The 24,783-nt window shown below is 40.3% G+C and overlaps 1 protein-coding gene and 2 long non-coding RNA genes across 3 annotated transcripts in view; all 3 read right to left on the bottom strand.

The window, feature by feature from the left end:
• The window catches only part of zfyve26 (zinc finger, FYVE domain containing 26), a 90,227-nt gene that overhangs the window by 40,589 nt on the left and 24,855 nt on the right, over positions 1-24,783 (bottom strand). The window contains exons 11-21 of the mRNA XM_034159841.1: positions 23,268-23,474; positions 22,443-23,042; positions 22,048-22,215; positions 21,665-21,813; positions 20,764-21,004; positions 19,864-20,127; positions 19,369-19,488; positions 19,006-19,176; positions 17,386-17,619; positions 16,770-16,875; positions 14,250-15,082 (exon numbers count right to left, since the gene is read on the bottom strand). Of these exons, the coding sequence (XP_034015732.1) occupies positions 14,250-15,082; positions 16,770-16,875; positions 17,386-17,619; positions 19,006-19,176; positions 19,369-19,488; positions 19,864-20,127; positions 20,764-21,004; positions 21,665-21,813; positions 22,048-22,215; positions 22,443-23,042; positions 23,268-23,474 (3,093 nt within the window). The remainder of the gene's footprint in view (positions 1-14,249; positions 15,083-16,769; positions 16,876-17,385; positions 17,620-19,005; positions 19,177-19,368; positions 19,489-19,863; positions 20,128-20,763; positions 21,005-21,664; positions 21,814-22,047; positions 22,216-22,442; positions 23,043-23,267; positions 23,475-24,783) is intronic.
• LOC117501038 lies at positions 5,248-8,119 on the bottom strand. The gene is made up of 3 exons (XR_004557918.1): positions 8,059-8,119; positions 7,520-7,618; positions 5,248-5,311 (listed from the first exon to the last, which is right to left on the bottom strand). It is a non-coding gene; the product is annotated as an uncharacterized LOC117501038 (long non-coding RNA).
• LOC117501039 lies at positions 9,419-10,112 on the bottom strand. The gene is made up of 3 exons (XR_004557919.1): positions 10,035-10,112; positions 9,742-9,864; positions 9,419-9,435 (listed from the first exon to the last, which is right to left on the bottom strand). It is a non-coding gene; the product is annotated as an uncharacterized LOC117501039 (long non-coding RNA).

The following is a 24,783-nucleotide window of genomic DNA, read 5'->3' on the forward strand; positions in this document are numbered from 1 at the left end:
AATACTAAGTAAGGTGATCGCCGGCCACTAGCCCTAAGCTTCACTAAAAGACACAGTATTTAGGTAAAGTTGAGGCTACGGCCCGCTCAGTTTCCTAATAAAATGAATTAAGAGTAAAAAGCATAAAAAAACTATACCAGTGTGCTAGCCATACAAAAGGGAAAATAAGTGCATCTTAAGTCTGAACTTGAAAGTCTCCACAGAATGACTGTTTTATTGACGCAGTGAGATCATTCCACAGAACAGGGGCACGATAAGAGAAAGCTCTGTGACCCGCAGACTTATTCACCCTAGGGACACAAAGTAGTCCTGCACCCTGAGAACGCAAAGCCCAGGCCGGTACGTAAGGTTTAATTAGGTCAGCTAGGTGGTGAGGTGCCAGTCCGTGAACAATTTTATAGACTAGTAGCAGAACCTTAAAATCTGATCTCACTGGGACAGGAAACCAGTGAAGGGATGCCAAAATGGGTGTAATGTGGTCAAACTTTCTGCTTCCTGTCAAAAATCTGGCTGCAGCATTTTGAACCAATTGGAGAGCCCTAATGCTGGACTGCGGTAAACCAGAAAATAGAACATTGCAGTAGTCCAATCTAGAAGAGATAAAAGCATGGATCAGGGTCTCAGCATCAGCCACAGACAGGATGGGACAAATCTTCGCTATTATTTCGCAGGTTGAAAAACAGTCTTCATAATATTTCTAATGTGGAGGTCAAAGGACAATGTAGGATCAAAAATTACCCCAAGGTTCCTCACTTTGTCAGTGTGATGTATGACACACGAGCCTAGATTAAGCGTTAGCTGGTCAAATTGATGCCGATGTCTCACTGGACCAAGAACCATCATTTCAGTCTTATCAGAGTTTAAAAGTAGGAAGTAGTTAATCATTTAAATAGGTATGCACAGTGGTGAGCACAGTCCTGCTAATCCGCTAACTGCTAATTATCGAAGATAATGTTTTCATTATTGAATTAGCTTTTCAGATAACTTTGAAAACCGCCATCGGACTAATTATCTTCCAATACGCTTTGGTCCGATAATTTTTAGACTGTTAACATAGTTTTGCAGATGTGGTAAACAAAGCTGAATAGTTACAAACATCTATGAAATCTAAAATCAGTTAAGTACCTACTTGTTAAATGTTTTATAGATGCGCAGTTCTATTCTCCCTAAACAGAGGCTGGTTCTAGAAGAAACCGCTCTATCCTCTGCAAGCAAAGGAGAACTGGTCACAAAAAAGAAAAAGCTCATTTCTTTTGACCCCATACTGATACGCTGGCAATATCACCCAAGTCATCCAGAGGCATACATTTTTAACTTATGGTTAAAATTTTAACCAAACTAATTTTGGGCAAGTTATTTAAATTAACGTCACATCTGAAGTTTTATAAAGTGAAATATCAGATATATGTTTTAAAGTAATGCACTAATTTTGAAGGTTTTAGTGTGGACATGCTGTGCCCAGGTGCAGTACATTCACGACAGAAGAAATGCATTTGAGACCTCTGATCAGGCTCCACACAGACAACAGCATTAAACTCTTTGTATATTGTGCCTAAAACTCTCATGAATATATTCTCTGGGTTTATATAGTTGTTATTGTGTTTGTTTTATGTAAAAATGCCAGAAGCAGCTCAGGTTGCTCCTCCATTATTTTCAATTGGAAACATAGCAATCGATTCCTGTTTGCTATTAGAGTCCTGCTTATGACAAACACTGTCTGTCATCTTTGTTCCAGAGTAATATATATATAAGATGCCTGAAATTCAGTTTGCGTTTATAAATTCCACGCATCTTAAACGTAGCAGACAGGGATTATCTGGAATTTTGTATTGGTAAGTTTTCACGGTCTCTACTGCCATCTACTGGCCAGTAGTGCTCATGGCAGTATTCGCCCTAGTACTGAGCGTCCAGTACTTGGCAGTGTTCTATTTATTTTGACACCGGTTAAATCAGACGGTTATCTAATTACAACTTGGCTTTTTTTTTTTTTTTTTGAAAATTGCTTTTTTTTTTTTACAAATAAAAAATGGCAGATTTTACAAAAGCACATTTATCTGTCAACACCAACACACGACACACCTCACATTAATGTGTTGGTTTACATAAAATGAATGAGTCAACCAATCAGTGTTAGCGGAGGCACATTTTACCCATAATCCTTTGCCATTTGTCTGTGTTTGTTACAAAACTTCAGAATTAGTGAATTATTCAACATTATACCATGGTCAGTGAGAATTCCATGTCTAACTGGCATGCAATATTTTTGTATATACGCACACGTAGTTCGGCGAGTTAAGTCACTGTTATAATCACTCCGCCCTGGTCGTCAATCTTGGCACAAATCAGTTGGCGCAGATCAGCTGTGTTTTGACAGGTGAATGACAGAAACGCAATAAAACATGGATTTCCAAGTGAATTTTAATATTTTTGGCCAAAATAAAACGTTTGAGGAATGGAAAGAGGAGAGAGCAGACGAGAAGAACAGCAAAAGCAATAGCATAAAGATTTAACATCGGACGAACTAGACAAGAATGAAGACGGGAAAGAGAAGAGAACGGCTCTATCCTTGCGGGTGGCCGGAGCGCTCTGCATCAAAACAGCGAGCGTAGTTTCTGGACCTGTTGCCAGTTGGTCGCCGCTCCACAAAGCAGAGAGGGGGGCGGTGTGAGTGGCCTGATTGGTAAGAGCATCGGTGGCAAAATATCTTGAGACTGGCATAAAATAGTCCCAAATACTTACGCATTTTTATCAAGTTCTGTTAACTTAAATAAATATTGTGTGTTAGCTCACTGTGTGGGACCATGGTATAAGCGGATTAAACAACTCGAAGCCATGCCTTATATGGTTTGGATGCACTTCGCGGAGTAACACCGTGTGTTACTCAGTTACACAGTGTTTTAGATACCGCGTCGTGCATTCAAACCGTATAATGCATGGCTTCTCGTTGTTTAATCCTTATTTGAAAGATATATGTTATATTTTAACTTTGTACAAATGACAGAATTGACATTAATGGAGTTATTCTATCAGTATTAATTTTATTCATAAACCAAACCATAAGTCAGCATTGCTTTATTTTCCAAGACCTCCGCCTCACGGCAACGCTGTTACTGAGTAGAGAGTTGAGCTTTGCTGCTCCTCTCAACTGCTTCTCTGTTGGAAACTATGTAGTAAACAGGAGCTTCCAGAAGAGGGCAGGCACACTCAAAGACAGAAGTGCTGACTCACTGTTTGGGTCTGTAGTCACCTTTGGTGCTACCAGAAGCAAATGTGTTGTTAAAACTCAAAATCAGCTTGTTAGTAGTTGCAAGTGTACCGGAGACAATACTGGAAGTTATCGGTTATCTGTAGCTTCCTATAAATTTTGGGTGGTTCTATCAGTTTAGCTTTATAAAAGATAACTCTTCAGTTAGCTCATTATCTGTTATCAAAGCTAATTTTTTGGTTAGCTGTGCCCACCACTGGATATGCATTGAAATTATAAACAAAAATTAAAGATGTTTATCTGCTGAGTAAACACGAGTTGGATCTGTGGCCAAAATGGCATTTCAAATGTGCACATTTTGCAAAAAACATATAGTCAGTCCTTTAGCAAGCAAACCACAAAAGGTAATTTTATATATTTCAGACTATGATGGACAAACAACAGAAAAGTGGATGTAAAAGATGCAAACCTTTTTCTGGTGATTGTTGGCTTTTTTGCAGCAGGTTTTGTATTTTGCGCTCTTCAAACTGAGCCAGAGGAGTCAGTGAATGTAAAACATAGAGAGCTGAGTGATTGTCCAGAGTGTGAAGCTGTGCCAGCAGCGCTTCCCGGGAAATTCTTCTGCACAGGAAGGAATATTAAACAAAATAAATCAGGATCAAATTTCAACAACTGCACATGCAATTTAACAGTGGTGGGACCAGCACATGTTCCCAGACCTACTAAAAATTTATAAATAAACAAATAATAACAATAATAATAGCAACAGCTTGCTTACGGATTGTTGTTTTTACACCAATCAAGTATTCCAAGTTGACAGGCCAAAAGATTGGAAAACTCCCGTAGAACAGAGTCATTGGCTGGTGCCTAACAATAAAAATGATCACACCAGAACACTGAATACATTATTGTGTTAACAAATTACCAATTTTGAACTGTAGACTTCATTATAAGTTATTGAGGGAGAAGTCTGGACACCTAAGTAACAACAGGTCTGACCTGCTCATAGTGAAGGATGCTGAGCAATGTCTGGGCTGAATTCAGACTCTGACACTCTGTGAAGCTTTGTTGCCAATCACAAGATCCTGGTGGCCACAATCAATCGTTTTAAACAAGATCAAAAGAATTAGCAGGTTAAATCTTCACTGGATACTTTTCTTGGCTTCTTGTATTATGTAAATGGTCATTTTATATTTGTATACAATCTCAGTCAAGGTTGGGTAGGATTACTTTGAAAGAATACATGTGGATTACATGTATGTACTCGTATGTACATACATTTGGATTACTTGTAATCTGATTACTTTTGGATTACATTTCAAAGTAATCCTACCAACCTTGGTCTCAGTTTGGCTTTAAATGTGTTTAAATGTCAGTGTAGGTAGCATACTACTGTTAAAAAATAAAATCATAACTTGAGACAAAACCAACAAAATGCTGTACAATAAAAAAATACTACAGAGAGATGACAAATGCATTTTAGGAAAGTATCAAGCCAGCACATACCCAAACAGCTTTAGCAGTGTTTGGTAAAGATTGTGTCATCACTTAAACTCTACTACAGACATGAAGAGCATTTAACAAAAGATGTTTCCTCAGTTGAAGAGAGTATTGTCTGTCACTAGTCCAAAATGTCCCACAAATGTTCAGCTGGATTGAGATGTGATATATTTTCATCCTTATCAAATCATTTCACGAGTACTTGTGCCATGTGAATTGGGTTACCATCATTCCTGAAAGAGGCTGATCACATTAAGATAGAAATAGATAAAATATTTTCAACAATTTTATGTTGATTTGTAGTAAGCCAATTGTGTAACAAACCCAAATCAGGATGCTAATGGCTCAACTATTCATTACTTTTAACATCAAAATTTGGGCATGGAACTATATTACAACACCGATTAGTGTTGCACAATTCATCACTCTCACCATGGTGAACCTCTCACGCCTGCAGACCATGCACACATGGTGTTGTGCATCAGGGACCCAGTCTTTACGGGCTGGCGGTTGCTCTGGAGGCTGAAACTTGGTGGGGTGCAGGATTTTCTCCCCGTTGAGCCTCGGTCCTCTCTCTCTCTGTGCTGTCCGATGAGGGTGTGCTGGCTATAAGCAACCACAGATGGAAAAAGAAAATTTGAAATATTCACATTTACAATAAAAGTTTCCAAACAGGTACCATTTTACAGATGCACATTTCTTTAAAAGCTAAACTTTTATGCCTCAAAAATGTCCACTGTGGTACAGCAAAAACGCACTCAGGTAGGGGATGGGGTGGGCATGTCAAAACATGTCACGTTTGTTTCAGAGTATAAATCGCGGTTGTTTTTACTATACTCAACAAAAATATAAATGCAACACTTTTGGTTTTGCTCCCATTTTGTATGAGATGAACTCAAACATCTAAAACTTTTTCCACATACACAATATCACCATTTCCCTCAAATATTGTTCACAAACCAGTCTAAATCTGTGATAGTGAGCACTTCTCCTTTGCTGAGATAATCCATCCCACCTCACAGGTGTGCCATATCAAGATGCTGATTAGACACCATGATTAGTGCACAGGTGTGCCTTAGACTGTCCACAATAAAAGGCCACTCTGAAAGGTGCAGTTTTGTTTATTGGGGGGGATACCAGTCAGTATCTGGTGTGACCACCATTTGCCTCATGCAGTGCAACACATCCCTTCGCATAGAGTTGATCATTGGTCAATTGTGGCCTGTGGAATGTTGGTCCACTCCTCTTCAATGGCTGTGCGAAGTTGCTGGATATTGGCAGGAACTGGTACACGCTGTCGTATACGCCGGTCCAGAGCATCCCAAACATGCTCAATGGGTGACATGTCCGGTGAGTATGCCGGCCATGCAGAACTGGGACATTTTCAGCTTCCAAGAATTGTGTACAGATCCTTGCAACATGGGGCCGTGCATTATCCTGCTGCAACATGAGGTGATGTTCTTGGATGTATGGCACAACAATGGGCCTCAGGATCTCATCACGGTATCTCTGTGCATTCAAAATGCCATCAATAAAATGCACCTGTGTTCTTCGTCCATAACAGACGCCTGCCCATACCATAACCCCACGGCCACCCGATCCACAACATTGACATCAGAAAACCGCTCACCCACACGATGCCACCACGCTGTCTCCCGTCTGCCCTGGACAGTGTGAACCGGGATTCATCCGTGAAGAGAACACCTCTCCAATGTGCCAAACACCAGCGAATGTGAGCATTTGCCCACTCAAGTCGGTTACGATGACGAACTGGAGTCAGGTCGAGACCCAGATGAGGACGACGAGCATGCAGATGAGCTTCCCTGAGACGGTTTCTGACAGTTTGTGCAGAAATTCTTTGGTTATGCAAACCGACTGTTTCAGCAGCTGTCCGAGTGGCTGGTCTCAGACGATCTTGGAGGTGAACATACTGGATGTGGAGGTCCTGGGCTAGTGTGGTTACACGTGGTCTGCGGTTGTGAGGCTGGTTGGATGTACTGCCAAATTCTCTGAAACGCCTTTGGAGACGGCTTATGGTAGAGAAATGAACATTCAATACACGAGCAACAGCTCTGGTTGACATTCCTGCTGTCAGCATGCCAATTGCACGCTCCCAAATCTTGCGACATCTGTGGCGTTGTGTTGTGTGATAAAACTGCACCTTTCAGAGTGGCCTTTTATTGTGGGCAGTCTAAGGCACCTGTGCACTAATCATGGTGTCTCATCAGCATCTTGATATGGCACACCTGTGAGGTGGGATGGATTATCTCAGCAAAGGAGAAGTGCTCACTATCACAGATTTACTGGTTTGTGAACAATATTTGAGGGAAATGGTGATATTGTGTAAGTGGAAAAAGGTTTAGATCTTTGAGTTCATCTCATACAAAATGGGAGCAAAACCAAAAGTGTTGCGTTTATATTTTTGTTGAGTGTAGTTCGGAAGGACATGTGACTTATACTCCGGAAAATTCAACTGCCATTGTAATTTGCTGGGGGGGGGGGGGAAAGTAAGTGGCATTCTGACAGCTTTAACTAATGGTGATTCTCTGAAATGTGCCGACAACTGAGCTAATTCAGTAAAGTTCAGTAACTACAGTTCCAGAACAGGGTTGTGGATAGCACCCATTACCATGAACCAGGAGCCACGAAGATCCTATTGTGTACCCGTCTATGTATTTTCTTTCAGCTGTTATTTGGTAGTGCTACATTATGTTCTTCCACTGAATGTAGCATGTCAAAAAGAAACAATGGCGGATTAACACAGTGACAATAATTAGAATATTGTTATTAAACTGGTACTAAATTCCGTCTTACCTGTGGAGGACACTGGAGATTCCATTCGGCTGGATGATATAGAGGATGAGTCTTGAATGGGCAACTGCATCAGTGCCTCCTGAAGGCTGATTACAGAGTCTGCAAAATACAGTCACATTTACTTACAGGGATCACACTGTATAAAATACATTTTTATTTATCTTTTACAGTAAATATATTTGGTGTGTCATGGGGAAACATCCTTAAGGTCCCATGGTTCTGTCTTCTGAATAGAATAGAATGCTTTTATTGTCATTATACACAAGGTACAACAAATTAAAAGACAATATCCATTTAAAAAAATTAGGGCTGAAGAACTCATTTAGACAATAAGGATCAGGACTCCATGTTGGCATTATTTCATGAACGGCAATGTAGTACTATAACATACCAGATGATTACAAGTAACAAGCCTGAAATCCTACAAACTAGTTTTTTTTTTTTTTTTTTTTTTTTTGCTGTGTGGCTTTGTCCTAGTGCTAACCTCTGAGGTACACAACCAAAACTCAAGTGTTGCAGAGTAACTGTGGAACACTAACCAGACCGGGATCTCTCTCTGGGAGCGCACGAGAAGTCAAGTGCTTTGTACGCATAATCTGAACAGAAGCTTATCAATGTCTTCAACACTGAATCCACACTTCCTGGCCAATTAGAAGGCTCCGCAGAGTTTGCACCACCACGGCTGCCCAGTCCACTTTCAGGTTCATCAACAACTGTTCCAGCCATCAGTAGAGGCTCTGACAGCAGGGAAAAGTAGTCCTTTCGTGCCACAGGAGGCAGAGGTCAGCAAGACCTGGGAAATAACATTTATTCTCTGGTACTACTGCAGCATAGGAATATGGACCAATTCACATTCTGTTCTAGAACAACCTTGAACAGTTCAACAAAACATGCTGAAACTGAAATACCAATTTTCTATAAAAAGCAGAAAAAAATTACCACATGAAACAATGTTTCCACAATAGCTTAACAAAAAACCTAAAGCTATGAACTGCTGACAAATCATAAAAAATTATGCATCTTGATAAAGGAGCTTAACATTGGACTGGAATGCAAAACTGTCAACATGGACACATGACTGCCAAGCAGATTGCTGTTAATAACAATATCAGCAGGTGGTTTGGAAAATCTGTTATCTAATATGATTAAAAGTAAACAGCATTGTAATTTTTTAAAATATTTGCTCAAACCCAATTTGTACAATTTCAATTCCATTTATTTATATAGTGCCAAAGTCACCTCAAGGTCCTTCACATGGGTAAGGTCAACCTAACACATAGGCGACAGTGGTAAGGAAAAACTCTGGCATTTTTTTTCTTTTTTTGAGGAAGAAACCTCAAGCAGAGCAGACACAGAGGGCTGACCCACTGCTTAGGTTATTCCAACAGTTAGAGATCAAATGAACAAAGTGCAGATAAAAAAAAAAGTCATCAGTATGTAAACAAAGTCCAGAACAGATCTGATTTAACCTCGATAGAAGGGTGGGCAGGTGATTGTGTGAGATAAAGAGACCTAAACTCTTAAACACCAAGTTGTTGAGTGCAGATTCCCAATTTCTAGACCACAAGATGAATTATTCTCAACCTCAAATAAAGGAGAATACATGACTACTGTATTATTTTGGATAATGGCAATAAAGGAAATATGTTGTTATAGATGTTTACATGGTGCCTCTGTGATACTCTACTCTTCCAAATAGTAAAGTAAAATGACCATTGCACCTCTCCATATACACTAACCTTAGAACCCAGATGAAGAGCATGGATTGCTGACGGCGCGCTAGTGACACCTGCCTCTGGAAATGGAGAGTGAGGTAGTCAGCCAGAAAGTGGCATGCAGCCAATCCAGGGCGGTGGTCCAGGGCTCGCTCACAAACATCCAGGCCTATTGTGAAATCTGGACAGGCTCTCAAGCAACTACACAAACAAGTACAAGGGACAAATATTCAGAAACAATATATTAAATTATCCTACATAAAAAAAAACAGATTAAGAGTGAAGGCAAGTTGTTTAAAAAATGCTGAAGATATCACAAACGTCATCATGTTTTGTCATTTCTATGAACAGACATAATCCTAAACAGTAATGGTCCTTTGAGTTGTGTGGACACACAAAAAAGGATTATTTACTCTGTATAAAATATTTGACAATGAACTTCCTGACAAACCGCCAGGGGAAGGTAACACAGTGTAAAAATAACCAGACAAGTTGACTACACCGGACCTCAAAAGCCTCATCTGTCTGTCCCTCCTCCAGCAGATGAAGCAAATGCTCAGTCTGCAGCTGTAGTCTGAGCTGATCAGATACAGGATAGAGCGCCACCCACTGCTCACAAAGGATAAACTCCTGCAAAAAACAATAATAATAAAAAATTATCTTAGTTTTTTTTTTTTTTTTTAAACAAATATGCTTTCCATTACAATGCAATGCCTAATTCTGATGTGAAAAAAGTGTATTTAATTTTTATCAGAAGGACAGCATGACTTTCTCATGTAATCTAATGCACTAGTACGCACCCTCGCCTCAAGCAGCATAGCTAATATGAGCTCAGAGTCCGTCTGAGATTTGGTCCTGAGCTCCTGCCAAGTTGTCCAGGCAAGGAAGGTTGTAAATTCCAACATCTGTGAAAATGGAAGAAAATGCAAATTCTGGAAAATTACACACACAAAAAAGCACTATAAACCTCACGCCACAAAGGTCCTGCGGTGGCTTCACGCCCGGTCCATTCTGTGTGGAGTTTGCATGTTCTCCTCATATTTGCATGGGTTCCTTCCAGATGCTCCGGCTTCCTCCCACTTCCAAAGACATATGCAAAACTTTAAATTGACCGTAGGAGTGAGTGAGACTGTGACTGCATTTGTCTGTCTACATGCGACCCCGCGATGGACTGGCAGTCTGTCCAGGGTGAACCCTGCCTCTCCAACAATGACTGCTCGGATAGGCTCCAACCCCCCAGTGCCAGTGAATAAAGCTGTGTTTCTTAAAGCAGACCTTTATAACAAGAGATTCAAGCCTTCAAAGTCTTATAAATGGCATACAGTACTTCATGCTAAATCCATTCAGCACAAAACCGGATTCAAAAAACCTTAACAACTGATAAAGCCCAACACTGTAGTCTCTCCAGTTTTGCTCCCAATGTGCTAGTCCATAGCAGATGATGAAGAATCACCTGACTTTGTCCTGCTACACTTATATATCTGTTTTGTAAATCATAGGGCTTATTTATTTTTGCACCAGTGTGCTGACTCCCTGTCATGTAGCAGTAGTAAATGCTACTATGATCATACATAACTGTTAAAAGAAAAAACAAAAGAGAATAATAATAGTATCATTTAAAATCCTCTTATATACAGTATTTTGTTCCATTGTGCTTCACATACAGAATGTTAACAGCTCTGTGCCTGGCACTTCTTGGATTAACCTTTTCTTTCCTAAGCTTGGATGCCGTTTCTGTTTTATCCTGCAGGAGCTCCTTTTTTTATTCACCAGTTTTTGAATGATGCAACTTTTTCCACTGTTGCCCTTGATTTGCCAGTTTTATTTAGCTGATAACATTTTCCTCCTTTTCCTGCGTAATCTTTTCTTGATTTTCCTTTTACTGTAATGTACTCTTCCTTGTCATGTTGATGGTCTGACATGAAGCTTTTAAAAAAAAAATAAAATAAATCACTGATTAAAAATACATTAAAAAATAGAGGAAGCTTTTGGAATTGGTAGAAAAAAACTGTGATTACTTTGGGAGGCAATATGTAAAAATTAGATACATATTTTTATGCTGAAACACTGAAGGAAATCAGAATTCTTACCTAACAACAGGACTTCATCAGTCACTGCATCAAAGTTACAATCACTCAATCACTGATCATATGTATTTTTTCTGCATCAACAAACAGGCTATTAAATTAAAATAGCATAGAATCATTAAAAAAAATAGATAGGGAAGAGTGCAGTGTGGTTATGTAAGTGGAAAGTACAATGTATAAGTTGGGGGAGAGTACTGTCTGCAACTTAAAGTACTGCATAATTTAAAATGGTGATGGACTGTATTATTAGTAGTGAATACATACCATTGGCCTATATTTCAATAACTTTTGTGTATTTTTGTTTGTTCACAGTTGAAGTGATGTACCATACCACTGGTCTTGGTTTTCCCAAAGAAAAAAGTCAAGTCAAATCAGTGCCAGGCAACAGGATAATTTCTGTTAAGGACAGAGAATCAAATAATATAATCGTTGTGTCCCCCCCCCCCTTCCCCCTATGGTCGATTGTGTGTTTGCTGTGCTGTTTCACGTTCATTTTCTTCCTCTGATGACCAAAAGTGAAAGTGGTATCTGCTTGGTTGTTGTCGTCTGTCAGGCCCATGTGATTTTTGGGAATTCCATTTGTCAACAGAATGTAAACAAAACCACGTGGTCCCGGTCTCACGTTCCACTTAATAACAATGAGGGGTTTCCCTATAATTGATGCCAACATTATGAAACAGTTTGGGCTTAAAACTTGTTTTAAAAAATGTAAATTCTGCCATTGGTAGTGTCTGACATTTTGCAATCCAAGTATGAGGACTATCAATGGGAATGACTAAGCAGCCAGCCTGCATCCAAATTTTGAGCAGCCTGGAGTGTGTAACAGCTGGGATAACTGTGGCAGCAGAAACCTTAACAGGTTTATATATACAGATATGACATTTTTTTTTATATATTTTATGTATTCTATGTGTTATCAACTGTTCTGCTTTCAGATGAGACACAATTAACTGCATCTCTAACCTGGTTCCATGCAATCGTTTTGTTTAAATCCATCACTGGCTGTAAGAACAGAAGTGGGATATAGAATTGCACTAGAACTGTCCATGCATGGATTAGACTTTATGTGTACATGATTTGAACAACTAGACATCCTACAGTAAATAAGTTCAAATTTGTGCATGATCAGGTTCCACCAAGTGCCACTTTACAACAAAGCCAGAAGGATTTTTTGGTTTTATTTTTGTCAGTATAAGCTGTTGCCTTGGGTCACAGCTAAATGTCTTTAGTACAACTGGTACTTCAGAGGATTCTTGAGTACCACTAGAATGACTGTGAAATGAGTGGTTATGATGCTCATGTGCGTACAACCGATTTAAACTGGCTGCAGCAGATAGATGGTAGGCAGAGGGCAAATTTCCTGTATGTACATAACAATAAAAGTTCTTCTTCTTCTACCCTGGACAGACAGTCATCTCGTCACAAGGCGAAAAACATCTGTGAAATATTAGTGATAACTACAGTGTATTTGTGTGGCTCAGCACTGCAGACAGTCCCAACACATCTTATACGGCATGAAGTTCTGCAAAAAATGTACCTACTCTATACATGATACAACACTGCTGTTTTGAAACAGTTGAGAAGATTATTACACAAGTATTTTTAAACATTTACAGATGCAAGTCCGTCAGAGGCAGTATCTGTTATTACTGTTAAATACGAGCAGACAATGACAGTACAACCTTTTGTTTGTTTAATTCCAGATTAGTGCTCAGTAATAGCAGAGCTATGCATACTGACAACTTGGGCACAGTCAGCATTCCGGCTGTGAGGTGACTGTGCTAATCATGGTCCAGGATGCTGGGCATAACAAATCACAGTTCAGCTATAAACTCTTTCTTCCCCTCTGCCATCAGACTCCTGAACAGTTGACAAGAGTCACAGTGGACTACCTCGTCACTCTACGTTTTGTACACACTTGCATTTTGCACAACTGTATTGCACATTCCATTACAGGTATCAGGCACTTTGTATATACCAGATATTTTGACATTGTAGTTTTTACTTATTGTATTTTTTTTTCCATTCTATTTTTTGCTCGGCACCAGTGTAGACAGCAAAGTAAGAATTTCATTGCACAGAAAAAGTTGTTTCTTCTTGCTATATATGACAATAAACACTCTGAATCTTAAATCTTGATAAAATAAATAAAATAAATAATAATAATAATAATGATAATTACCCTACAGTAGATGTCCAGTTCATTCTTCTTGAGTTCCAGGTCTGCTCTCAGTGACAGCTCTGTGCTCGAGTCATTGAGGCAGAACTCAAGAAGCTCCAGACAGCCTGACAGAGGCCAGTGGTCCAGGGCCTGGAGAGCAACACGGGCTCGTAAATTAGCATCTTTTACACGGAAAAGGTGGCCTATACCTCCATCTCCACCTGATAACACAGATAACCAGGTAAACAATTTTTTTTAACTATCATTTCAAGCAACTAACACTGAAACTAGTTCTGCTTGAACATGTAGGTGTGGTACAGTAGATATTGACCAATAGCACTTTTTTATGTAATACTGTCATCATCCAAGTCAGTTCTAAACTTGTCCTTTAATGGCTCATTTTGTGAGCAGAAATGTTAAACAACTGTTCCACTGTAAAATTACTTTAATGACAATATTGTAGAAATTATCATAGAAAGGGAGCATGACATTCAATATTATTTCAGTAAAACACAGTATTGTCAGGAACATGAAGTAGATCATTTCTATCACCTTTAATGTTCCACTACCTTTCCACTCCCTTTTTCTAGTCTGATCATGTTGACCACATCTGCAGAGTCTATACCTTCCACTGAGAACACTGACTCTTCAGTTTGAGGCCAACTAAAAGTATTTGTTATATTGGATGCTATTAGAACCATTTAAAAGTCCAAGCCAATCTGCCTATATGCACTATGATTTATCAAAACATTAACAGTGTTTCTTACCTTCTAAAGCAGCACAAGCAAGTAAACGATCTCTTAGCACCCCATCCTGGCTGAAGCCTTGTCCGTACAGCTCCAACAGGCTTAGCGCTTGATTCAGGTCCCTGGAGGTAAGGGCCTGCTGGAAGGCTTCAGACACCACAGCTTGAGAAGCTTCCTCATGAGGCCCAGACAGTAGCAGACTGACCAGGGGCTTTCCACAGATAGCTGCCCCGAGTGCAAGAGTACCCTCTTCACCATCATGTGACTGGGTACCCATTACTGGTTCAGCCATGCTGTGAAGATAGGCCCAGAGTATAGGGAACTCCTTCAGCAAACCATCAGCTTCAAGAGAGAGCTGCTCTCCATCTAGCACAACATCTTTACGGATACTGCGGAAATACCCTGACCATCCGGAGGGTTGCGTCCGGACAGCTTCTCCTTTGCAGGCACTTAGACATGCAAGCACAGCCACTAAAGGGCAATGAGACTTCAGAAAAGACAAGGCTGATGATGTGAGGAGAAAAGAGTTTGAGGAAGAGGATGACAGAGAAGGTGGAGAGATGGAGGGGTTTGCAGAAGCAGCAGAGAGGTCTTCTGTTAAAGCTTTTGTCTCAGGGCAAGCATCAGACTGAGGCTCAGTGACGCCCAAGGTTTCTGTGTTCACCCGGGTATGTTGGTGGAGCAAGGCAGACCAACTGGCAACAACAAACACTCCATCTTCTTTCTTAGATGGACTGTTCAGTCTCTCAACACCTGGACCGGAGAGCCACAGAAGCAAAGTCTCACAGCATCGTTGGACAATCACCTGTTGCACACTTATTCGTAGACCTTCCTGCTGCAGCAGTGAGCACAACCTGGACAGGAACAAACCACGAAGGTTAGAGTTATTTATTTTGGCATTTTCACTTTTGTTTTAAAGACTGGCAGAAAATCCCACATGAAGGAAATTTTCACACCCATCTCCTGTGGAGTGTTTAATTTAGACCCTGGGATGGATCCATTTAACTTTTGTTATTATGGACAGTGTGAATATCGGCAGTGCTTCTTTTCACCGCATGCTGATTTTTGCAAAGAATGCGATTTAGTTCATTACAGTGTTGATTATGGCTGGGAATTTGCAGGATTCCCAACAAGATGCTGGACATCACAGCCAGCCTGTAAGTGCTGTGCTGAGTGGAGAGAAAATCTCTGAATTCTTTCCAGTAAATTCTGACATTTGTCAGGGATATGTTCTGTTCAAAGCTTGTATGGACTTGGTGTCTAACTCCAATGACTTGGCAACCTCTCCCAGTGAAGAAAGGTTCCTTGAACTTGTCTTTGTGGACAATGTTGTGATCTTTCTGAAATCAAGGGATGCCCTGAGTGCAGCACTTTAGCAGTTGAGTGAGGAGCTGGCATGTCTGGTTTTGTGTCTGTCCTCAAGCAAGACAAAGATCTCAGTGTTGAAAATTTCAGTGACCTAATATACACAGCCAACAGAACTATCTGTATATGGGAAAATACTAACTTTTCGAGAGATCACTTATCTTGGCAGTGACATGCTTGTCTCTGGGACCTCAGCCTTTGGGATCAAAATAAACCTGAGAAGTGCTTATGGACAGAGGTGTTTGCTGATGACAATATTGTTGCAGGACAGGAAAGGTGCAAGTTTTTAAGAGGCCTGATAATTAATGTATGGTTGTGAGACTTAACTCCAACCAGTGCCATAAGATGACGACTGGATGTCTTTGGTAAGAGGTCTGTCTGGAGAATGCTTGGGTATACCTGGAATGATTTAGTTACTGGACTGAGCTGAGATGTACATTTTGCATTGTGAGAGAACGTCACCTATGACATTATGGTCAAATGGCACACTTCCCTGTGCTTGATCCAGCATGCAACTGTATCAGTAATGAAGGTCCAAGCAACTGGCCAATGGGATGCCAATGTATCAGATAAATGGCCACTTTCAGGAGGTGTTGATGGACTGGCAATTACCAGGATGGTTGTCAATCAACTCAAGGCCATTCCCTGGTGTGGTAGCTGCAGTGATAACACATACTCCCAGACCTGACCTGTTGTTGTTGTCTTTTTGGCTGCCCCCGTTTTGTTCGGGGTCTCCACAGGGGAAAAAGCCAGATCCGCATTGGTATTTGGCACGTTTTACACCCAATTGCCCTTCTTGATGCAACTCCAGTTTTGCAAATTTGGATTTAGATGTTTTCCATGAATGCAATATGGGTTAGGAACAAAGATTTAATCCCATAAAGATTTACACATACAGCTACTAATCACACTGAAATGCTAGAAAATGAATATTTTTACACTGTCCCATTTTGGACCCTCTAACTTCACACATTTTTGTTCAACAATGAAAAGCTCATTTTTAACCAAAAACATTGAATTTTGATTTATTTTATTTTTAAATGTTGATATTTCCATGAGACTGATACACCCATTTTCAGCTATTTTCAGTGCATGTTATCTGTCAAATGTGAGGAAAAATATAACACACAGAATAGAAGTATTTGTTTTTCCCCACCAGTTATCCACTATACATACCTCTGTGGAGACACCTGTCTGTCAAACAGCAGGTGGGAGAGAAGCTGAAAAGGGGATTGAAGCAACACCAGTAGTGGATTTCCCAGTTTAACATCACTGCTCTTGTCTGAGAACAAACAGCAGGAGCGGTGATTAAGGTCACACCAGATACAAGAACAAGGAAAAAACACAACAGTCATTCCCAATCACATGTAGCCATCCATTTAAGTACAATAACTGTAGTTTGGTATAACCTCTTTTTATGACTGTTTGAATAATGTAGGAATACATCCAGGAAACCTTTTGTTGCTGTAAATCTGTTTTTAACTTTTCTATAAAATTCGTACATCCCTTTAACTCACAAAACATTTTGATGTCAGGAACATTTTCCACTTTGAAGTAGACAGACTTCTGCAAAGCTATTTCCCCAAACTTGCATATTTCAGCTTTATGTATTAATTAAGAGTATGCTAGTGACAGCACTTAAAATGAAACTAAACAATTTAAATACAATACGTACCTAGTTTATTTGTTTAAAAATGCTACTGTGGTGGGCAGAAGATAAATTTAAAACCATGTTCTTTAGATTAGCAACTTTTCAGTTGATCACTGCCACTTTTATCAAAAATGATTTTACCCTCTGAACCAAGGCTGCACACCAGCACAGATGCTAATGTGTTGACATAGTCGAGGAAACTGCGCACGTAGTCTGGTCTTGCATTGTTTCCATCTAGCTCAAAAGGGCAGAGCTGGTCTAGGGAACGAATCAGCTGCTTCATGTTGGAACGCACGGGGTGGGTATCAAGCTCCATCTTCTTCAGACTGGCTTGCTCTACCAGGAGTGCAAGCAGAGCACTGCCCGCACAACCCTCTGTTACAAAAACACAACAAATATTTACTAAAATCAGAGAATCACAAGAGAGTAAAAACACCACAGATCTTGTAATTCTTCAACCCATAATTTCTGTGGTATTTGCAAATTACATCTTACAATTCAAAAATTATTATTTCAGTTTTGCCTGATATTGCAAGTATTTACCTTTGTAGAGTTACAAAAATGACCAAACAGTACATGTGACACAACCATTTACTTGAATATGTACACATACTGGTGTCAAAACAGTTATGCAGACATGGCCCAGTTCTGGCTTCAGAAAAGGTTTAAATATACTCATGTTTCCTCAATTTCATGTGGCAGTAGAAACAGACACATCAATCCTCAACCACATAAACTACAAGAAGGGTGGCCTCCCACTACAAATTTTTGGCCCTGATTGCCTTCTCGGCAGTAAAAATTAGGAAATCGGGCCAGATTCATCACAACTATCATCTAAAGTTGTGTGCCATATTATTATACAGCCCTCTACAAACAAATTTGAAGACAGTCAGAAGAGAGTTTCTGGGCATGCACACAACAGTACTATGTACAGGCTATGCGCTAAAGTCTGTGGGTGGTTATAACCAGGTGCACACATAACTGGTGCTCCTGTGGGCTAAAAAATAAATAATGCACAGCAGAACACTGAGGGAATCTCTTCTCAGGTGGAAAGTGATGACACCAGATTGCATGAAAAGTGTTTCCCTCTGTTTTCTGCTGCACATCACAAGCATCAGTTACAACTTTTCCACAAAGCTAGAATGTACCTTTTAACATCCCAAAACTGTCTTATGCTTAAAAAAGTGGCATGCTTTTCATGGGATTTACGCTACGGATTTTTATTATCATGCTCTTGCACAAAGACGTGTGCCTCGTCCCGCTCTCCCTCACACAGCCACTGCAGACCGAGTGCATATGACCACATCCCTGGTCAATGGTCACCCCACTCCAATTACAATCTGCAATCTCACCACTCACAATCTGCAATGTATTTTAACTTTAGCTTAAATTGTAGAATGGTATTAAAATTGTTGAGCAGCCAAATCCACATTCAAGCAGAAATCATTTGATTCAAGATGCATTAATGAAATAAACAGCAAAACCATCTGTAAGATTCAAGTAAAAGATCCTTATTACCCCATCTGCACAAACTGCATCAGATTACTCACGTTTTGTGGATCATGATGTGTCCTGAAGTCACAAATTTTTAAAACCTTCCAAAAACTTACAATGTTCTGTAGCGCTACTTTTACCACAGGTTACACCAGTTCTCAGGGCCAAACTAGATATCTGATTTTTATTTGCTCCAAAAACGTACACAATCAGGTGTCAAATAATGGCAACGGGAGGCCGGCTAAAGATGCTGCCTCTCTGACTAACCTGCATCATCACCAGCAGTACTCAGAATGTGCAGAATGCTTTCTAAGCGTTGGACCAAACCAAGTCGAGCACCAATACACTCTTCAGTTAGTGTTGGGTGACAACATAGCAGCACTTCTTTGATGCAGCAACCAAAAGGACTAGCCAAGACTTGGTCTTCACCAACAGGTTCTATAAGACAATTGGTAACACAGTATTACAAACGATGCCTTGGGTTTAAGTTTTTTATTTTATATAATTTTGTATTTACACATCTTGGTGATTTCACAGATTTTGTGCTTTGACTGACGACGTTGATATTATAATATTTAAGTAGCTTTTAAATGTTTCCATTAAGAAAACAGTTTTGTTTTTTTATTTCACCTGTTTTGACAGAGGTCTTACTAGTGGATGAATGATTCAAGATCTTGCTGATCGTTTGCAGTACCATGGGAAATCCACAGATCCCTTTGGAATGGGGCTCTTTAGGGTCAACCTTTACTCCTGGGAAAACATACAGGTGTCATAATGAAAATAAATTTAACTATTGGACTGAAAGAAATGTATATGAAAGTAAAACATTACAAGTGTTTTTTCTGCCACCTTTCAACAATGAATCACGGCAACCAGTCTGACTTTTGCCCTTTGTGAATAAATGATGGCAAAAAGATCATAGATACATTTCAGAGATAATGTGTGAAAAAGCTCAAGTGCCAACCAAATAACACACCAGAAACTTCTCTTTCATGCTTGAATGAATATGAAGAAAGCACCCCTTCGATTAGATATTCTCACAGTCTTCCTTTCCAGAATAAATTAAATCATTAAACCATTTATTTCTTTGCAGAAATTATTCCAAAACATATTTAGGTTGCATACCTTGTACCTCCAGACTGTTGCTAAGTCTGCGTTCAGCTGTGTCCAGCAGCTGTCGGGATGTTTTCCAAAGGTGACAGTGGCAGCAGGCCAAGTCAAAGGCAGCCATGCTTGCTGGGCTGAGCTCTTCCAGCAGCATGCAAAGGAAGCCAGAAGAGTCAGAATTGCAGTTGCTTAGCCAGTAACCTTCATCCAGTGTGGGCATTGGGTGAACAGAGGTGCTGAGGAGACGGTCTGCTATGTCTGAGATGGAGTAGAATGCCACACCTGCATAGAAATACACACACATACTGTAGCAATGCAAAAATAATTTGAGGCCATAACAATAATTAAAATATGGCCAAAATTTACAAAGACATGGGAAAGTATTAGCTAAAATCAAGGCCACATCTTAATATTGCATATCCACAAAATTAGGAATCCGTTTGCTGACAACACTGGGCATGTGGCGTGGAGATATGATAAACATTTAATTTCTTATTGGGGTGAATTATAACAATACTGTGCTAACTCTGGCAGTTAGGTACAGTGTCATCATTAGGAAAAGACATTTAATATGACTGGCTAAAATGCACAGTACCAAAAACAAACAACGTTTGCCACCTTGCAATTTTCTCATTGCAGAGTTCAGGGACGTCATGGTGTATTCAATTCTGCCTCAAACTCTCAAGTCCGTAGTGTAATAATAACTGATTGATTGAAATGGGAAAGTATCTATTTTCTTCCTTATTTTCACTGTCAAAATACAAACATCTGTCATTAAAGCACTATTAATTTGTGGCCACTTGGGGGGGGGGGGGCTCCACACTAACCTCACATAACATGAGCACAGTTCCTTTCTTGTGAAGCAAGCACACAGCACCATAAGAGTGGCACTACGAACAAAGTAATAAAATGTCAAACCAGCAGCAGCAGCACTTCCGATGGCTTGCAGGGTGAATCTCCCACTGCTGCCCAGTCGACGTCTTCCTGTACCAGGCCCAACTGTGGAACCCAGGCCCTCTGAAGATGAGGATGATGACATGGACTGGCTTTCCATTTTCTGCTCCACCCGCTCCAGCTCCACTAGCACATCTTTGTAGCACTCCATGAAAATCAGCTCTCCGCGACATGCTGAGGCCTCCAAATCAAACACCTGACACACCTGCAGGGCATGAAAGCACTGCAAATTATTTGGTTCTTACCAAGAAAAAAAAGACAAACAAAACTTAGGTTTAGAAGGGTTAGATGATTTATCTTAAGAGTTAATTTCTTATTTTAAGTGTTTCTAGATTTAACAATCTTAATTCAAGTCATCTTGTCAAGTGAAATTATCTGTCCATGTAGCAAGATCATTTCTACAGATTTATCTTTTAGACACCCTTTTTTGCAGTGAGGATGCACAGAACTGAGAGGGACATACTCTGCATGAACTTGTTTTTTTGGCTCAGGTTACAGAAACAGGCTTGTGACCAAAGGATCATAAGTTCAATTTTCCAAGAAGAGGAAAATCATTAATGTGCACCACTTCTCTAGCTGATATAGAAAAATGTTTCAAAACACAGGTATTGCAAGGGTTGTGGAACACTGCTTTGATTTTTCAAATGCTAAGAGAGAGGGAACCAGTGAAAGAAAACAGAACTGCAGCACTTAATTGCATGATGTGGCTTTGACTTGTATTTATATGCAGAGGCATGACTCTAATAGAGCCTCGAGTCTGCCTCCATCTGTGCTCTATGAACCTGTCATTCACATTTTAACCAATAAAACTCATTTTTATTGTACAAAATAAGACTTTTCCCAATATTCAGCTTCCCACACTGACCTGATGTGCCTCCATGAAGTTTCCTTTGTGTATGCAGGACATGAGCAGAGACTCTGGAGGGGCCAACATGGCAGGAACAAGCCAACTCTGTGGCCCTCCAAATGGACCAGCATCCAGCTCCACACAGCCAACTGGCCCTCCTTCACCATCTGACAGAATATTAATAATTAACTTAGCAAAACAACATATCTCAAAAACAGTCACCTTGTAATTCATAGTATTTAAGAAAGGATTTTAAAAGCAATGCCCATTGCTCAATTATCTCCTTTACATAGCTCATACAGCTGCAGTTACCCTGTTATCACAAAATGGTGTGTGGTCGTCTTGAAGCTTCATAAGACAAAATACATAAGGGATGGACTATGGTAATATTTATGCTGCACCTTGTGCACTGCTGGCAACATCTTTATTGAGTCTCTCTGTCGAGGTCTGTCTCTCTGGAACATGCTTTCCTGGTCTCTTCCTCCTCCTGCTTGGTGTAGAGCTGCTGTTCTGTGTTGAAGAAGTAGCAAAACTGCTGGCTGCTGACACCTGGAGATAATTGTCTGTACCTGCCAACCAGGTAAAGTGAAAGCTCTGTGAAGACTTCAAGAACTCAAAGGATGATTGCAAAATTTCTATTTACTGTGAGTCCCAGTCACACCATACAAAAGCATACACTGCTCATGAACACTAAGTAGGGCAGGAATTTAGAACTGCTGCTAATCATTTTCTGTGCTGACTATGTCAAGGAAATGAAATCTAAATTAATCTGTCAATATAAACATGTTTATCTCACCACTGCAACTGCCCTGATTGCTGGTGATAATCTGGAGCCTCCACTGAGCTTCTGCAGTGTGTTTGGACAACCGCTGCATTCGAGCCCCAAATGTCTCCGCCGTCACTGAGCAGCCGAGACACTCTGCAACCTCGACCTCTCTGGGAAGAGCTTGCCCCGCCTCCTGATTATCCTGGCGGCCCACCACACACAGGGTGTCCAACCCTTCTTTCAGCAGCTTCAAAAAACCATCCATGGCCAAGACATCAACCACAAACCCACTGCACCCCTGGATGAAGTGACCCAGGTCCAGGTGGCTACCCCGGCCTGCTGTTGGTGAACTCTGGGTCTGTTTCTCGCTATCCCCTGCCTCATCGGTCTCTGGTTTGCTTCCCAATGCCACATTTACTTTTTTTGCATTTGATAAAGATTCTGACTCTATGGCATTCCCTGTGTTCAGATTTGAGTTTGTGTCTCTTTGGATTTGCTGGGAAAAGTCAGTGCTGGACAGGAAGAGAAGGGAGAAAATGTTCTCCAGGAGCTCCAGACGGAACATGGCTGGCACTGCCTCCAGATAGAGCTTGCATTCTGACAGGTAGTGCTGGAACAACAAATGATGACCTGAGAAACAATTCAAAAACAGACAAGATGTTTGAACACAATGCAAAACAAAATGTAAAAAGTTACTTAATATGCCATTACAGTAAATACAACTTTTCATGACATCTCTGTCTACCTGTAATCAAGAGAGTATAAAACTATCCCAGTTGTAAGAGCATACAGCAAAGTTTTTTTTACTCTTAATAAATCTAAATTTTTACTACAGACAAAAAGTATCTTCCAAACCTTCAGTTGGAGTTGAGGCTTGGCTTTGGTCCAGTTCTGCTTCATATTGCTGGTGTTGGTGCAACTGCATAGGCTCACATTCTGTGCATTTTGAGTATTTATGTGCATTTACACAGAGTGCATAAATGGCATACTTCATGGCACAGAATCCCTGGAACAAAACTATGTTCCGTCGTACAGCTGGATTCCCAATCGTCTCAATGTCTCCTGTGAGGGGAAAAAACACACCACAAAAAATAAATAAATAAATGCTAAGTTCGCATTTATGAGGCACAACAATGACTGCACAGCGCACTCCTGACTGTCTCCCATACTGGTCTTTTTCAGGTTGTTGATTTTAATTACTCTTTCTTACTCTTTAATTAGTCTTTGTGTCTAATCTTGGAAGTGCTGAGACAAAAAGAAATTAAAGGCAAAATAAATAAATGAAATATGAATAGATCAATTTCAATTTAATTTCATTTATACTGCGCCAAATCACAACATAGTTACCTCAAGGTGCTTCACACAAGTAAGGTCTAACCTTACTAATCCCAAGAGCAACAGTGGTAAGGAAAAACTCCCTCTGAGGAAGAAACCTCAAGCAGACCAGACTCAAAGGGGTGACCCTCTGCTGGGGCCATGCAACAGACATAAATTACAGAACAATTCACAGAAACAATTCACAAAACGAATATACAGGAAATGCTGTTGGTGCACAGGACAGGAGGGTTTCCAGCACAAATACAATTCCCATCGCTGGATGGAGCTGCACCTTAGAGAGAAAAAACAGAACCAGGCATCATAGGAACAAGAAATACAGTATAATTCGTCAGCATTAAACAAAAAGAAAAAAAAACAAGAAATACTAAGTAAGGTGATCGCCGGCCACTAGCCCTAAGCTTCACTAAAAGACACAGTATTTAGGTAAAGTTGAGGCTACGGCCCGCTCAGTTTCCTAATAAAATGAATTAAGAGTAAAAAGCATAAAAGAAAACTATACCAGTGTGCTAGCCATACAAAAGGGAAAATAAGTGCATCTTAAGTCTGAACTTGAAAGTCTCCACAGAATGACTGTTTTATTGACGCAGTGAGATCATTCCACAGAACAGGGGCACGATAAGAGAAAGCTCTGTGACCCGCAGACTTATTCACCCTAGGGACACAAAGTAGTCCTGCACCCTGAGAACGCAAAGCCCAGGCCGGTACGTAAGGTTTAATTAGGTCAGCTAGGTGGTGAGGTGCCAGTCCGTGAACAATTTTATAGACTAGTAGCAGAACCTTAAAATCTGATCTCACTGGGACAGGAAACCAGTGAAGGGATGCCAAAATGGGTGTAATGTGGTCAAACTTTCTGCTTCCTGTCAAAAATCTGGCTGCAGCATTTTGAACCAATTGGAGAGCCCTAATGCTGGACTGCGGTAAACCAGAAAATAGAACATTGCAGTAGTCCAATCTAGAAGAGATAAAAGCATGGATCAGGGTCTCAGCATCAGCCACAGACAGGATGGGACAAATCTTCGCTATTATTTCGCAG

The sequence above is a fragment of the Thalassophryne amazonica genome, chromosome 19, assembly GCF_902500255.1.
Source record: "Thalassophryne amazonica chromosome 19, fThaAma1.1, whole genome shotgun sequence".
Lineage (NCBI taxonomy): Eukaryota > Metazoa > Chordata > Actinopteri > Batrachoidiformes > Batrachoididae > Thalassophryne > Thalassophryne amazonica.